General features: G+C 39.3%; 1 protein-coding gene across 3 annotated transcripts in view; it reads right to left on the minus strand.

Moving 5' to 3' along the window:
* The window catches only part of LIN28B (lin-28 homolog B), a 99,495-nt gene that overhangs the window by 67,035 nt on the left and 14,930 nt on the right, over positions 1 to 17,530 (minus strand). Inside the window, exons 1-2 of one of the 3 annotated variants that reach the window (XM_039728304.1) lie at positions 16,832 to 17,000; positions 15,687 to 15,874 (exon numbers count right to left, since the gene is read on the minus strand). In XM_039728304.1, the coding sequence (XP_039584238.1) occupies positions 15,687 to 15,874; positions 16,832 to 16,841 (198 nt within the window). In that variant the 5' untranslated portion in view covers positions 16,842 to 17,000. Of the gene's footprint in view, positions 1 to 15,686; positions 15,875 to 16,154; positions 16,234 to 16,831; positions 17,001 to 17,530 lie in introns of those variants that run through there. The other 2 variants (XM_039728284.1, XM_039728293.1) reach the window with 2 other exon arrangements.

Raw genomic sequence — 17,530 nt, forward strand, 5'->3', positions numbered from 1 at the left:
AAATATAAGGCACACATGGATTAATTAAAACTACAGAAAACCAACATACTTTATACTGGAAACATTAAATACTTCTGCTTGAAAAACACTTTCTAAAAGCACGCGCCACCTATTTGAAGGCAGCAATAAAAGTAAAGCAGCCTTTAATCCCTGTACTATTTTGAAACAACCAAAGCAAACTTAGGCTTGTCTGTAAAAAATCCTTTCATATGATATGCTTCTAAAAAAATCGTTTGCAAGTAAAAAATGTTATCAGAAAAAGCCATGAGATTCCACCAAGCGGGATGCTGATGGGGGAGGAAGGAACAACTGACACAAATGTATCGCAGTCAATGGCATCACATCAAACTCATCCCATAGGAGAGACTGTCCCAGAGGGGTGAAACATTAAACACTGCTGACAGCCTGGAAATACATTTTATATTTAGGAATGTAAAAAATACTGGATTTAATTATGCTGTTATAAAATGCAGTCAGAAAACTTCTAAAAGCTTTGCACAACTCACCCACAGAGACCGAAAAGCCAGCATAATATGACCTCTGTTGGGAAAGATTGCTTGACTTTATTTCCATTAGAGCATAACTGTTGTTGTGAAGAAATATATATAGTTCATCTATAGTATATAAAGTATGTATATGCACTACTTTTTTATTTTTTAATAAAGAAAAAAATGTATACACTATCAATTATTTTTTTAAAAAAAGTGTTTTTAAGTAGTAAAGCTATAGTCATAACATAAGGAAAAAACATCCCATCAACTCCATGTGGAACTTCACCCAAGGACAGACTAAAGCAGAAGACCATTTAGTTATTCAGCTGCATATTTTAGGTCCTAATCTTGAAACCTTTATTTACATGAACAGGTCTTACTTTTAAAGAACAAGTGTTTGCAAGATTGGAATCCAGCAATCATTAATCTTGTTGAAAGACTTTTTATCATGAAGGACTTTGCTGTCCTTCCAAATAAACAAAAGCAGATAATTCTGCTGAATATTTTTCAAAAGTTCTGTCTTGTCACATTATAGAGCTCAAAAGTTAAAAAGAAATGGTAAGATATGAGGTAAAACATTACTGAAAAGTTCTAACAATTAAAGAAGAATAATTTGTTATTAAAAACGTATTCCATTTCAAATATTTCAGTAAATATGACTGCTTCAAAGTGGTGTGTTATTTAGTAGTACGATTTGCTTGATCATTAGGAGGGCAAGCCCGAGAGGTCACAGAAAACTGTGATGTGCCCAATTTTTTATCATCTTTGCTGAGTTGCTCAGAGCAGGGTGATGATAAGACCAAAGGTTGCGGGCTTGATCCCCATATGGGCCGTTCACTTTAGAGCTGGACTTGATGTCATTTGTGGGTTCCTTCTGATTCAGAATACTCTGTGATTCTGTGACTACCCAAGTTTAATTCTTCCTCCAAGCATCAATGAAGGAAACAAATGGCTCCTGAAAGGGAGACTGCATTTCTTTTCAAAGTTGTCCTCAATGTCACCCCTGCTGCCATCTTGGTGTGCAGCAGCTCCTATGGGCCAGGCAGAGAAGCACAGGGTGCAGGGCTCAGTAAAACCCAGCTTGGCTTCTTCCATACCCCAGTATGGACAGTGCTGCCACAAACCGTGGCAAAGCTCCAGGGAAAAGTGGTGGCAAAGCTCCAGGGAAAAGCGTTTGCTGCACAGTGCTTTTATTTGCATTGCCTGTGTATCAATGTGCACTGCAGCTGATGGCGGACTGGCCATGGCTGATGGAATACCCATCCCTGATCCAGAGATCAGGGGCACCAACCTTTTCTCTCTGGCAACTGGGACAGGACCTGATGGAATGGCCTGAAGTTGTGCCAGGGGAGGTTTCAGTTAGATATTAGAAAAAGGTTCTTCCCCCAGAGGGTGGTGGGGCACTGGAACAGGTTCCCCATGGAAGCAGTCGTGGCACCAAGCCTGAGAGAGTTCAAGTGTTTGAACAAGGCTCTTGGGCACATGGCATGACTCTTGGGGATGTCCTGTGCAAGGCTAAAAGCTGACACAATCCTTGTGGTTCACTTCCAGACTATTCTGTGATTCTGTGATGCTGGTCCCTCAGCACGGGGAGCTGTGATCATCCCTGAGTGGCCCAGGCCAGCGGAGGGCACGGCTGTGTGTCACTGCAGGGAATGGGGCACACGCAGCACTAAACCCGTTAGCTCCAGCAGTGCTGCCCTTCACAAGTTTTCATCTATCATTATTTTGATCCTCAAAGATATTAATCAGCATTTTCAGTTCTGCACCGTGTGCCAAGTTAGCTTTTTTTATTTTTTAATTTATTTTTTTTTAAATAAAACAAGCAAACCGAACATTTAAACCGTATTTAGAGAGTAATAAAAATCTTTGAATCCCTCATATCAATCACTTCCTTGGACCACAGTCAGCTGCCCGGGGAGGACCAGGTTATAAATGGCCCGAGGAAGCGATAGGCAATGAATAGCCCTGACCCTCGCTTCCCCGCTTCGGTCGGGGCTTGCAACCTGAGCCGGGAGGGGGCAAATTCCTGCGGCTCCCGCTGCAGCCGGGCCGGGCAGGGGAGCGCAGGGCGCCGCGAAGGAGGCCCCGGCCCCTCCTCGGCGCCGCCGCGGCACCCGCGGCCCCAGCAGCCCCTGCCCACCCAAAGTCGGCCCCATCCCCGCAGCAGGCACAGGCAGCTGCTGCTGCTGCAGAAGCGACCTGCCCCGCTTGCAGCATCACCGGCTGATCGCACCATCCCTACAACATCCGTGCCGGAGGAAAAAGCAGCTCCGTTCCTCCGTCACCCCCGCCAGCTGCAGCGCAGCAGAGAAGCCAACAGCTGAGTGGCAAATCTGGCCAGCGAGCAGAAAGATTAAGGCCCAGAATCTTTTCCTTTGCCCTTTCCAGATCTGCGCTGATCAAGAAGGGAACTGGCGAGTATAAAAACCGCGGTTAAAGTCTGCATCGCCCTCTGCCATTTCTCCGCCCAGCAGAATGCAAAGTGACCCACATTGTTAAACCTGTTTCCTGAAACACGCAGGAATGCTGTAGAAGATGAAAACATGGCTTGTATGCAGATATCTCAGGGATCTTGTATTTCCTGTATTAGCATCTATTCATAATGAATATTTCATTGTGGGTTTTTTGCATAATTTCAAAATAAATTCTTCTGATTTGATTATTTCATGTCTGAATGTAGCTTTCCAATAGTAACATTTTAATACCAACATTGCTACCAGAAAGCTTTTGATAAAATTTGTCAAATTAATGAAAACTTCACATTTCAAAATCTTAACAGCTGCTTTTGACACAAAAGTATTGTAATATTTACACATTATTTAGTAAATGTGTAAAAATGTTACAATAATGTAATCAGTATTTTTCAACAAACCAATTATTAAAGGAAGAAAGTATTAATGTCCTTCTTCCGTATCAAGCATGTCCCTTATTGTTTGATAATTTAGTTCCATACAGATTTAATAAAAGGAAGTGATTTGCTCTTTTGTCCATCGTATTCAAAAATTTGGCAGTGAGATGTTAGTGTGCCCAGAACAATGTGCTCATAAGACATACAAATTCAGATTAACTTAATTAAATTGTTGGAATTAAACAGTAACAAAAAAACCCCTGTACTAAATTTTCTACATGTTCACTTAAGTGGAGAAAATAGTAGATCAGTACACATTTTTATCTGCCAAGTCCTCTTTCAGACCTGAAATGCCAGGAATTTCAAACTTGTCCACAAAGTGGCACAGCTACACTTAAATTAATGAAGATCCTGCTGAATGTGCTGCAAGAAACTCAGATGAATATTCGTGTATGATAAATTCATACAAATAATACTGTTATATAATTAGTTTTGGGGGCATTTTAAAGATTACAAAACTGCCACAAAGATAATAAAAAACAAGTCCACTGAATGATCATTTATACACACAAATTCCCCTTTCATTTATTTAAATCAAGCTTTTCTGATTTAAGTATCTGATTTAAGCTCCCAAATGAAACTATCAGATAATAAATCCTTGAGACAAACTCTGCATATGCACTGAAATTCCTTGACAACTATTTCCCTGACTTCACATGGCTCAACATTTCATCTCTTAGTAACATTTGGTCCTTGCAATGTAGATAAAACATCCTGTACTTTCAAAATGCACATCAGATGGAGGAAGAAAACAGAAACTAAGCTAAGGTTTACCAGTTTCTAATTTTAACAAATAAATTACATTTATCATCCTGAAACCAGAAATGCTGCAATGAAATCAAGCATGTTATGCCATTAACTCACTCAAGAGAACATTACACTATAGGTGCATTTCATGACACCTATTGCCATCAGTGCTGGCTTAGATCCCTTGTAATGGACATTCAGATAAAAGGAAATCAAATTATAACTATAAAAACATTTTAGTGTTTTATATATAATTTTTAATATACCGATTCCCATTAAAAAGATATTAATATGTGGATCACAGAAAATCTTAAACATTGATTATACTGTCTAATAATGAACACTAAAAATAATTCATCTTTCGCCAAATGCTTCAACTGTAGCTGCTTCAGCAGTCTAATCTTAGTCCATTTACAGCTGTCACCAGTTAAAGAATGATCATCCAAAGAAGAAGTATTGTGTGAAGATTAACAATAAACCCACACAAGCATGGAATGGGCTATCATTTTCCAGTAAGGTACTTATCATTATTCTCAGTAAAAAAGAAACTATACTACAAGAATAAATTAATCTGCCATTTGAAGAAAATATGTAATTGCTCAATTAAAATTAATTAATGAAGATTAATGTGAAAATTCTTCAGGGAATCTGGATCTACCAATTACATTATCAAACATAAAGAGATGATTGCTCAAAGCAGACTGAAGATTAATTTAAAAAGCATCCGCATTCTTGAAAAATTTAGTTACTAAATGTAAATACATATAAAATGGAATATGCGTTTTTATTTTTTATAGAAGTCTTTTAATAATTTCTACTGAAGACAATGTAGGCACTGATCAAATTTAAATGATCCTTCCCAATCAGTGTCCTGAATTTATATAATTTTATACATTTTCAAATCAAATGGATTGTATTTTGGTATATTGTAAACTTTTTTTAATTCTTGAGAAAGGGAAGGCATTGCTAAGAGGAGAATCTGATAACCTACTTTCTTAGTGCAGATAATAGACTATAGTCCAGGATAATTAAGTACTCCTTAGTGAAAGATGTGGTAATTACTGCTCCATTTAGTGTTTGCAAAAGCAGGAACTAACACTAACAAATTCCTATTCCTGCAAGTCTAAGCAAAAATTTTATCTTCAAATAAAATTATCTGTCTTTTATTTACTATATTTCTGCCTAAAAATATTGAATATTTTTTTCATCTTAACAACGCATCTTCAAAAATTTTTTGCTCTCTCATCCTCTACAGATCAATCCCACAGTCCTCTCTTTGTGACTAGTGCTGTAAAGTCAACGGTGACATATTAAGTTCTCCACAGTATGAGAAATAAAGAGTTTCTTGGTTTATTAATGCATCTGCTTCACCTCCAGATCCATCACCCTCAAAAAATGTCTGTCTTGAACAATTATCACTTATTTCTGAAGCCAGTTAAACACACTTGTAGAAATTATTTGGTCATTTTTTTCTTCCCCAGGTCGCAGTAGCTTCTAAACCAGAATCACACACAACAAACAGGATGTCCTTAGACCAGCCTGCATGTTAGAGCCACCCAGACCCCTACCCAAGAAACCATGCATTACTTACAGAGTTCACTTCCACCCTACATTTTCCACCCAATAATAAGTTTCTGCAAAACATGCTACATGAAAACATTGAACAAATGTGATTTTGACTCATGTAAAACAGCTATTACAAATGTAATGTGCTTTCTGTAATTAACACACACACCAGGCACACAAACCTCAAAACCAAACAACGAAGCAGGCAAACAAAGCAGATTTGGCACAGCCAAATGCGAATGTATTCACTGCAGTAGAGACCCGTTGAGGACTGTGGTGAAATGGAAACTTTTTGACTAACTGCATTTACAAATATTTGAGAATTATACAATGCCTCCAAATCTGTGAACTGTCCATCTCATCTGAGCACAAGGTTCAGCCACTTCCTCCTCCCCACCAGCCAGTGCTCTCTCTCCCTTGTCTCTGAGTAGTATCTCTGCATCCCTAACACCAGGGCCTGGGAAGAAGACAGCTCCTAAAGGATCCAGCCAGGAGGACTCCCATCCTCCCCCTTGTCAACACAGACATGCAATACTGCAAGTTACGAGGTTTTTAAAAAACTTCCCAATACCCACTGCATCCCATCAGCCCTGCATGGGACTCAGTGACTGTTCAACATCCACTTTCACTGCAAGGGTGAACTGCATTCACCTCCAACAGAACCTGCCTGTGCCCACAGCGAGGGTTCTTTCCCACACCGGGAGTATTTCACATACTCCTCCCACTTTCTCCTACTGTGAGGAACTTATTTAGGACTGAGCAATTTTTCAACAGGAAGATGGAAAAAACCCACATTATCAACCTGATATACCTTAGCATCAGAGCAGACTGGTAGATGAGTGGCCAGGTGAATTTAGGTAGGACATCAAATATTACACATTCACAGAAGGAAAAAAGTAGCATACTGTAAAAAGTATATACAAATTACATACATAACATAGTATGGATGCATGAACTTGACAAGTTGTATCACTTTTAGTCAACTTTTAATTAAGTAACAGTAACCCAAATCCTGTTTACTACCCTACATTTTAGGTGCTGTACAGGGAACAGCTCAGATCGTTTTATGAGCACAAAATGCACACTTACAGCCTTATGAAAACAAAAGCCTGTGAACCACAGAGTTTCAGTAAAAACATTCATGTAGGAGTCTTAACATGCACTTCTAAATTTCACAGGTCAGTAAGACTACTTCACAAGAGAATACTGAGTACAATTTGGCTTACTAGGTCTGTAATTAACAAGAAGGGAAGAGATGTCATAATTTCATTGCATTGAGGAAGAGGTTTTGTTCATTACTGAAACAATTCTCAAATTTCCCCTCACTTGATGTACTATTGTGTTTAATATCTGGGCAAGAGGGCAGCAAACAAGTTTGTGAATAATTCTTAGCTCTTATTCCACTTTAGTGTCAAAAATGGCTGATTCTCAGGATGTATAATCTGCATGTCTTAGACCAGGCAATTAAACTGGGTGAGATAAAAATATATATTTCAAATAAGGGATATAGTTGGGGGTCTAATCCAACACCTATAAAAGTCACCTTGGGTCTATAAGGTATGTGCGATACTACTACATTTATATATTTCTAGTATTTCCAGTACAGTGAGTCTAAGAATATTCAGAAATTATTACACATGGTCAGCAGAGGCTTTTTAAACCCCCTTATTTCCCCTAAGATTGTATTATTACAAATGGCTCATAAAACTAACCAAGATTTTGATTACTACCTTGCAAAACACAGTTGTAAAATGAAATAAAATATTTTTTAAATTATAGCACATGTGCACAATTAAGGGATTTTAAAGACACCTGTACTTTGAAAAAAATAAGAAATTATGCTTATTCTGGTCTTGTTAAATCACACAATGGCTATCACTTTTACTCTCAATTTCAGACCAGGGTTTATTTCGGGCCATGTATTTATATGGCCATAAACAGAGAGCTGTAACACAAATGTTAAAGTAGCCTCACGTGGCACTATAATAAAAACAATCAAGAAAAATAAATTTGCTCAGCACTGCATACCTATAAATTAGCATGCCTAATTAAAAGAAGGCCTCTCTGGGAACAGATTATCTTTGATGAGAAAGCCACTATCAGCTAAATTGATGAGAATTACACATTTATGCATGTAATAACAATGTTAGCATTTTCTGACAGTGCACAAGAGCTGCTGTAGTCATTAAATAATACTTTGATTTTGTACATAAATTCATACACTCCAAATATTGACTATATATGCCTTTAGTCAGATTTTATGTATTAAACAATTTTAACCTGTGAAAATATTAACTTATGATGCTAAAAAATTAATCCAAGCTTTTCAGCCTTCTTCCTTCCAAAAAAATGCAATTCTAGCACCAGATCAGAATTTTGGAATAGAAATTGGGATTTTCTTAGCTCCTGCACTGATAATAGAACAAGAATATTCTACAAACTCAGACAAATAATATCAAATGCTTTGATGTATTTAATTTTCAAAGTTGAAATTCCATACATATGGAATAATAAAGGAGCTGTAGTTTCCAGATTATCAATTAATTTCACTAAGACCTCACGTATCTGCTAAAAAGATCTATCCAAATTATCATGTATATGCCCTGTAAATATGCTTATTTCTGTTCTGCAGAAGAAAAAACCCACATATTATTTACATGTATCAAAGTTTCCCTGATTTTTTTTTGTCTGCCTTATAAATAGTGCTTTTTAAAAATTGCAATCAATATATTTCAGTGCCACCACTGAACTGTAATCACTAAACAAGAAAAAGAGAAACTGGAAGACTGAAGTGTGACACAAAGATTCCTGAAACATTTCACTTCCTAAGAGAGCTCAGATGCTTGTACTCATGCCAATACCCTCAAATGCCCTTTTCCTTGAAAAGTCATTATCACTTTCGCTGTCTCTCCATCCTCAGCTGAAGATGGCAACACAAGAACTCTGGCTATTTTGCACCAGGAGACTGCAGCTCCATTCATCACATTCCTGTGACAGTAGCTTCCAGCTCTTTCCTCCAATACCTCCACCTCACCCTGGCTGCTGCTTGCTTGCACCCTTGGCCACCTTTCCATGGTGCCAACACTGCCCACCCTTCATTGTGGGGATCATGGGCATCCTCTGCTATGAGAAATGATACAAAAGTCAGATACAAACCCAAACACTTCCCCAGCTGAGTTTGCAATGCAGCCCCACAAGCACTTATCTAGTCCAACACGAAGAGTGATATAAAAGCTCTTGAAACTCACTGAGGCAGCAGCACTGCTGCCCAATGGAAAAGTCAAGTCATCTCCACAGGATTCCCACTGAGAAGGGTGGCTGTAGGAGTTTAAGCCTTCACCTATTCACCCCACACTGCTACTGCAAAGCCTTGTTCAGCTGCTTGCAGAGCAGCTGGTGAACCTGCTGCAAGATACAGCTTTGCATGTTCAGAAAAAACCAAATTCAGTGCCAGCTTTCTGCAATACAGCAGACTGTGATGCTTGCAGCAAAGTCCACAGCTGCTGCACAAGCAGCCAAGCCATCTCTGGAGTGAGATGTGGAATTCCCCTTTGCCAAGTAGTTAACCCTCCTCCATTTTAAGTCAGAACCAGCCAGATTAACCTGAGGAAAAGCATGGCCACCAGTTTCTTCTGAATAAGCTTAAGCAATTAGATGCACTCCCCCACCTTCCATGCAGGGTTGTTTAGTGATACTCTGCTGGTGTAAAAGCAATTTAAGGATTCACTGTTTTCACCAGTGATATCCATCAAAATATGGCAAAAGCCAGTCCAAATCTGTCCTGAAGAACTGTCCTTTAAAAAGATCCAAGCATCACACAATACCTCTCCAACAGCCCTGGTTACTTTCAGTTGATTTTAAAAAAGGCAAAAAAGCACTCCTACATACAGGGAATTAAAAATTTAAACAGTATGAACTTATTTATTTTAATTGGTTTTAAAAAGCATCATAAATGGTCTTTACCATCTAGTTTCTAGTTCCTAGGATCATTCTTAAATGATGTTTTCACAGCCACTTTTAAACAACTTTGTAGGAACTGGTGAGCCTAATTTTGCTTCTGTTAATAATTAGTGGGGAAATATGGCAGGCCTTTACTGCAATGGGTTACTTAAGGAAAATGAATCAAACAGTATTTACATGAGAGTGTGAAACAAAGCTCTGAATGGTTCTAAATGTACCTACTACCTTGGTAATGTAGTTGGAAACCAGAACAAGCAACAATAACAACATTTTTCCCAATTTGACAATTCATTTCCTTTTAGCTTTGGTTCATATATCGGCTTTGATATCTTATGTTTGTGCCCCAGACAAAATATCCTCTTCCTCCCAGTATCCCAACCCCTGCGCACAACTTCCTCAGTCTTGGAGAAAAGGATAGCCTGCTCTGGAAGGGGTGCATTTACTGCTCTCCCAAAGAGGGAAATACCTCTTAAAACAAAGTTGTCCCACTGCAACCCTCTGTCTTTGGGCCACTTGTGATTTCTACTTGTCAACATGCAAGATTTAAAACTCTTCTGATCTGATTCAACACCACTTAGGTTTAATGGTGTTGCCATTCACTTAAACACTATATAGGTTTACTAACAACAATTTACTACAGTGTTGGGGTTAGAAGTAAATAGATGAAATATGGAAGGTTAAGAAGATGGCAGCTCCGTAACTCAAATAATCAAATTACAAGTTTCTTCAGGCAACCATCAAGCTGTCAATAACGTCTTTTGCCATCTATGTGTCCATACACTAAGCTAACTCATACAATAATTAGTAGCCAAAACGAATTTTTCAAAATTAAAAAAAAAATAATCGCAAAATGCTGCAGCAATCCACAGCACAATCAGTGGTCCCCATCACTTCTCTGCATACTGCAGCACAGCTGGTGAGTTACAAAGCTTGGCTCCTGGTCTCAGCAGCTTCATCCCATTTGGACACTACACCAGCTGAGGCTGCTGAGCTGACACCCGTGGCTGATCCCTGCCGGATCTTCCACACACATGCTCGCTGCAGACACACTTCCTTCCTCAGCCTCCCTCCCTAAATCCTGCTAGCCACTTTTGTTTTGATTAGGATGGGCTTGCCTGGTCCCCAGCAGAAGTCAAAGACGACAAGTCTGTAACAGCATATTCTGCGCGAGGACTTCTACACTCCAAACAGGAGTACCTATGTCATATTAAACATAAGGAGCAACGAAATACTGATCCCACTTGCTTGCCCAGGACTTCCAGTTATCCTGAGCAATTAAGTAGTTTTTAAAAGCTCCAAATAAAACAAAAATGAAAAAGGTATGCTAGATGAAAGAATTAATGCATCCTTGAAAAAGCACAGGATCACATGTGCCCACAATATAAGAAAGTCAGCATTGAGTGCATAATGTCATGCCCTACTCTGTCATAGAAAAAGTAGCTCAGCTGTGCCTAAAAACTAGGAATTCAAGGAATAGCATCTGATTCATCATTGAAAAGGACAGTTGGTTGCATTAAGGGAAAAGACTGTTCAGATGCTGCTTGTATCTCATTTTCCATTTATTCTTCTGTTTACAATCAAAATAGTCTCAATAATTTTTCCTCCTTCTTTTGTTATAGGTAGTTGAAACAGTAAGAGCAATCTTTATAATACACAAATTATAATACAGTGCAGAAGGACTCAATGCAAGAAAAAAGGGTGCAAAATCAAATTTTGCAGTAGTAGTAAGAAAGTTCAGATGAAAGTGAAAAATTTCAAGCCAACTATGTTCCTTTCAATGAGAAGACAAAATACACCAGCTCCTACATGCTGCTCCTCCCTTCCTTCCTCTCCTCATCTCATAAAAGAGGATCCCAAAAATGATTGTGTTTAAGGTCCCAGTTCAGAAATATTGTATCAATCCCTTAATGTGGTAAGAATTTTGGACTACAGAGCCAGGTCCCAAGAAACTCCGTCTAAACTGAACAATCTATTCCATCCTGAAAAAACACATTACTGAGAAACAGACATAAATTCTTAACCCTCGATACTCACAAACATGCATTTAATTGCATCTGTTTACATTCAGCACCCTACAGCTCATGATCATCTTTACCATCTGCACTTCACACTAAGCAAAGGAAAAAAGACTTGTTTCTAACTCAGCCTCTACAAAATGTGTGTGAAAAAGAATGTACAGCATTTTTGCCTTACTGCCAGCATCCAAAAGATGTAGTATATATTTAAGTTGTCTAATTTTGAATGTGCAAAAAAAATATAACAAACATCATCATTTTCTGAGAACTTTTTCTGAGAACATTTTCATTTCTATGAGAACTTCAGCCCTTCTGAGTTCTTTGCACTGAAGACCTTTATTCACATGCACCACAAAAGGCTTCCCTCACTTCACCTCTCCAGTCTGCTTTACCTTTTGACAAATAGATCTTCTTCTAAAATTTAATAAGAGCCACTCACACATAACTAGGTCCAGAATTCACATCACAAAAGAGAAACAAGCTGTATTATTCATGCCATGGTAACTTATAAAGAGAACATATGACAATATCGAACCAAATTCAGTAAGGCGCACAGTCCTTGCATTTAAAAATGTTACAATGGATTATCATTGCTACTCTTCCTTTTTTTTCTTCAGAAGAAACAGAGTTGACTTGACACATTGCTGCACTGAGCATGGCTTCTGCTCAAAAAATAAAATCGTTTTTAGGACTCATAATTTTTATATGACCCTGAATGACTCAACCACAAGACTTAAAAATATAAGCTGTATTAGAATAGAGCTACAAAGGAAAAGACTGTAGATTTGTGTAAGTGTACCAAATTACAGTGTAGACACATAGATGCACATATATAATGACTGGTGTGTTTCTACCTTAAATAATGAATCCAGCTCTAGGTACTTCATTACCAGAAGGGTAACAACAGTCTGAAGGTAGTTCAGAGGAGATCAATCGAAATGATTAACACTAAAGGAAGGACTTAAAAGGCAGGGTTAAAAACTCAATACTGCAGCTGTTTTGTGAACAGGACTTTCATTGGGTGAAGGGAAAGAGAAGTCCAAACAAAAGCATGGTCCTCTAAAAATATATCAATATATAAAATTAGCAAAGCACTGACTTTAGAAAAATGTGACTATAATGCACACATAGCTAAGGGGGAACTCCAAGAAGAAAGCAAAATTATTTATTGCAAGCTCAAAAGTCTAGGTATAATGAGCTTAAACTATTACAGGAATTTTGACTTGACATACTGTTAAGTTTTTGCTCATAGCAAGATCTCATAAACTGGGCATAACCTCACCAAAAAAGGGTAAGAGAAGAAAGTAAAAATACTGTTGCAGGGTTCAAGCTAGCTTTGACAGGACTTAGACTATGTAAACTAGAAGCTTCTCTCCCCTGCTCAGACTGCTTAATTCTATAAAATTATACTATTAGCTACAAACTGCAGAATGAGCAAATGAATACATGCAACACTACCTGCACACACTTAAAAGATGAAGTGTTTTCAAAGCAGTTGGAACAGTAGTGTTTTGTTTCAACAGATTAATAAACTAACATCTTTGCCTTGAAAAGGACCCTTCACATGACAGATTTTTTCAAATTAAACTAATAGGAATAGGGTGCAATCACTGCTCAGGCAACAGGCTGTCGTACAAGCAGCAGCATTAAATAACATCACAGAATTAAAGACATTTTTATGCTCTGGCTGTTACTGCTAGAACTGGTCAGCTAGTTAGCTAACAAAGCATTCTATGCAGCAATATCAATTATCTAAAATGTACTCTGAAACACAACAGATAGTAGCTCTCCCTGTTACATTACACAGAAAACTGATGGAAAGAAGATTCATGTCACTGTGAAGTTTGTGTGTATATATATACACTTTAGAGTTCATCAAAATGAAAATGATAGGAAACATACTTTCTTTTGCTGCAAGAGCAATTAATTGCAAAATACTAATAATAACTTCACTCAGTAAGACGTATCTCTAAGTAAACTCAAAATGACCGAGGCACACAGTTAACATGCAATGAAACATGGTATTTTTCACTGCATTTTACACTGTGATTGTCTTAGAAACCCAAGGGTATGGATAAACTGTAGATTATTAAACTGTCATAAACAAACTTGTCTAACATTTCCATCTCTTCCCATCCTTTAGGGAACACAACTCAATAGACTTCCAAATTTACTACTACTTTATTATTTTCTATGACTACTTTCCATTATGAAACCGAAAACCTTGTCTAGTATTACTTAAATGTATCAGGTTATCACGCAGTTCAATACTTCTCTATTTCCACAGCTCTAAGAATATCTTTGTTTCCAAATGTGTTTTTTATTAACAGCACTGCTGTGTTTTAAATATTTGTCTTCTACTATTCAAGAAGCAAAAAAAAATTACATACATTAACACAAAGTTACATTAAGAAAGAGGGTGGTTTATCTTTAAAGTAATTTACAGAACTGTAAAGAGCAACTTCGTGACTCAAGATACAAAGAAGGGAAGAAAAGGGGAAAAGGAGGAAGACTGCTCCTTCTTTGATAAGTGTTTCATTCATTCAGTTCTAAAGAGAAAAAGCAGCAGCAAAGAGGGGGCAGCTTATATGCCAGTACAAAGCAGGAAGTGTAGGAATGTAGTGAGTTCACTACTGGATTCTACGCTTTGTACATAATTTCAAATGCAAGCAGCAGTATTGCAGTGCAGGCCCTTAGGTGCAAGGGCACGTGTGTGTGAGGCACCAAGACCAGAAATCCACCTCACCCTGCACTGCAAGGCAACAGGCCACAGCAGCACTTTCTTCAGAAGTTTCAGCCACCTTTTTACTAACCTAATCAAAGATGCATGACTTTAAAAAGCCTGAAAAGTTACTGCAGAATAAAGCCGGGCCACCAAACGCAACATTAAAAGGGAGTCACTCTATAATCATGGAACACCCCCTTCACCGTCATTGCAAACGTCATAGAAAACGGACAGCCACGTAAAAAGATGCATTTTGCCTCCCTAACATGGCCCTAGCCAACCCCAAAATGGTCTCTTTACCTGATATCTCTCTTCTCTTCCCTGATCACAGGGGAGATGGGTGAAATTAAAAAATAGCTTTGTTGTAACTGGGCACTTACAGAAGGACCAGGGAATGTCTTCTTTACAAACCACAGTACAGGTCTCAAAAAAGTTCCCTTATTATTTCATATTTTGAAATTGAAAATTTCAAAATTTTGCATCTGTAACTCGTTTAACATGAAGGCATTCATACCAGTTTCCACGTTCAAAACACCAAACCAACCATGCTGCTTAAAATTAAAACCATGGACCATACACCCCTTGTCTCCCCAACAGCCTTACAGAGACACTGCGTTTGGTCTGAATACTTAATAATTACTCTTTTTTTTTTAATTCCCTAGAAAGGAATAATTAAAAATCAACCAACCAAACCACATACACACTTCAGAGTATCACCACAGGGACACTCTCAGGTCTGAATTACTGCAAAATAACACTATAATTATGTCTTAATTTCACTAACTAATCTCAGATGAGCTTTTAAAAAGTAATTCGAGGTTTACAAGTAAACCGTTTAAAACTGTACTCAAATGTTATCTGAATGAAACCCGACATTTATTTATCCTTTTCCCAGCTTAATTTTAAACAGTTTCCAAGGAAAGGCATATCTGCTCCTGATCAGTCTGGTGACAAATGATAAACCTTGTTAAAAAGTGTGACATTTGAAAATAAATAAAAACCACAGGAGACTTTTCCAACCAAGGAGGAAGATATGAAGAAACATTATACCCTTGCACAAATCACCAGCCACAGAGACTAAGCACAATCTAACGACCTTATTTACTCCAATTGTACACTGCCAACAAAACCACTACCTAAGGCAACTCTTTAACTACAGATGTACTTAAATACCTAGAAAAAATAAGTTACTTCTCTTCACATAAAACCGGAGTCCCACTGCGCTCAACCAAATGTGGCAGGCTGAGATGGAAGACAAAAACGGGTCTTACTTGGTGTACAAAGACATCAACTGGAGACTCCAAGGGGCTTCCCTCTCGGTTGCTCATGGAGATGAACCCGAATCCCATTCTCACATTGAACCATTTGCAATGGCCGGTTCCGTGCAAAACCTGGGATTCCTCTTCTTCCTCCTGCTCCGGCAACTTCCCGGGTTCGTCTCCACCTTTACTCGCCCCTGCTGAGGTAGAGGGAAAGGCGGGGGGTGTGGGGGTGTGGGGGGGACAGGGGGGAGAAAAAGAAGGAAGAAAGGGACAAGATGCAAAGCAAAGAGTTAAATTCTGGTAACATCCTTTTGCCGCTGTATAAAGGAATTAATACAAACAGAACGGGGTTAAAAAATAAAAAAAAAAAGGGGCGAACAAAACAAAATGAAAAAGCAAACGGTGAAAAGTGCGTATTTTTTCTAAATCCTACAATAAACAACCTTCTCCCCAAAATACGTAAAAAAATTAAATCACCGGAGGTTACAGAGAGGAAACACTGTGCACGGAGGCTCTCCCTCTCTCCGAGCCCAGGGCAGCCCACGTTTCTGTACATACGTGTATTTTTCCATTTAACTCCATCTTTCAGCCACATTACAGCACGGAACGCGATACTTTACTTGAATATTGCTGGTTTAAGACCGATCCCATTTCTCAACAGAAATTCTCAGCCCAATTAGTCTCTCCTCGCAAGGCGCAGGACCGGGGGGGCGAGGGGGGAGGCCGGCCGAGGAGGGGTGGAGGAGAGAGAATGAGCAAAATTGGGTAGATTGCACAACTGGTTATTGCACATGCAGCGCCGAAACCACTATTTTCCACCGTGTATCCATCCCTCCTTGGAATAAACTTTCGATTAAAGTTGGGACAGGTGTACGGCCGTTTTCTCATCCCACCACTGCAACTGTGCTTAATCAAACAGGAACAATTCAAACAATAGCCCCCTGAAAGCTTTTCAAGTTGTGAATCGGTGTGGGCGGTACGGAACAGTTTCTGAGCTGGGTAACAATGGGTTTGGAGAAAGCCCCCTTGCGCGAGCTGCTAAAAAAGGGTAATGCATAGTTGGGTTAAAAAAGGGTGGGGGGAGGGGGGGAGAGGGGGAGAGAGCGAGCGAGCGAGCGAAAATCATAGTAAAACAATAGAAAAAGAAAATTAACCTTCGGCCATGTTGCCCCACGGGCCCTCTGCTCCAAACTCGTGAGATGAAAACTTTCCCTGTGGATCGAAGTGGTCTTCTGCATTAATCTAACATCCTGATTTTGAACGATCGCAAATTTAGCTCGCATGGTCTAATGTGCTTTCCCTCTTTTGATTTTTCCCCGTCTCTCTCGCTCCGTTTCTGGCCCCCTGCGCACACGTGACTCGGTCAATTACATGCTTTCTTGCTACTAATTTCGCATCGGATCCTTAAGGGGTTGGCAGCAGGCAGGAGCAGCCAATCGCCATTTCAAGTAGCCTGACACACCAAAATAATTTATGAATGAACAAGAAATTTCCAACGCGGCGCTTTTTTTTTTTTTTTCCCCCTTCCTTTTCGGACAGCTAATCTGCACGCTTCTTTACGGGAAATCGAGATGACGTATTATTCTGGGGTTTCTGCCCTCCCGTGCATGCAGAAATCCGTAGGAAGATCCGTGTGTTTCTAGATACAGCCCACTGAACAACAGCTGCACGCAGGGGCGGCCGTGCCGAGGAGATGATGGGGGTGTCTGTGCCCACCGCAGGCGGGCTCCGCGTACGCGCACGAAGGCGGGATGCTCCCGGAGGAGGGACACACGTGTGTGCGGACATGGATGGGGACACACGTGTGTGTACACACGGACGGGGACACACGTGTGTGTACACACGGATAGGGA

This window comes from Passer montanus, unplaced genomic scaffold (assembly GCF_014805655.1).
Source record: "Passer montanus isolate IOZ18808 unplaced genomic scaffold, ASM1480565v1 scaffold11, whole genome shotgun sequence".
NCBI lineage: Eukaryota > Metazoa > Chordata > Aves > Passeriformes > Passeridae > Passer > Passer montanus.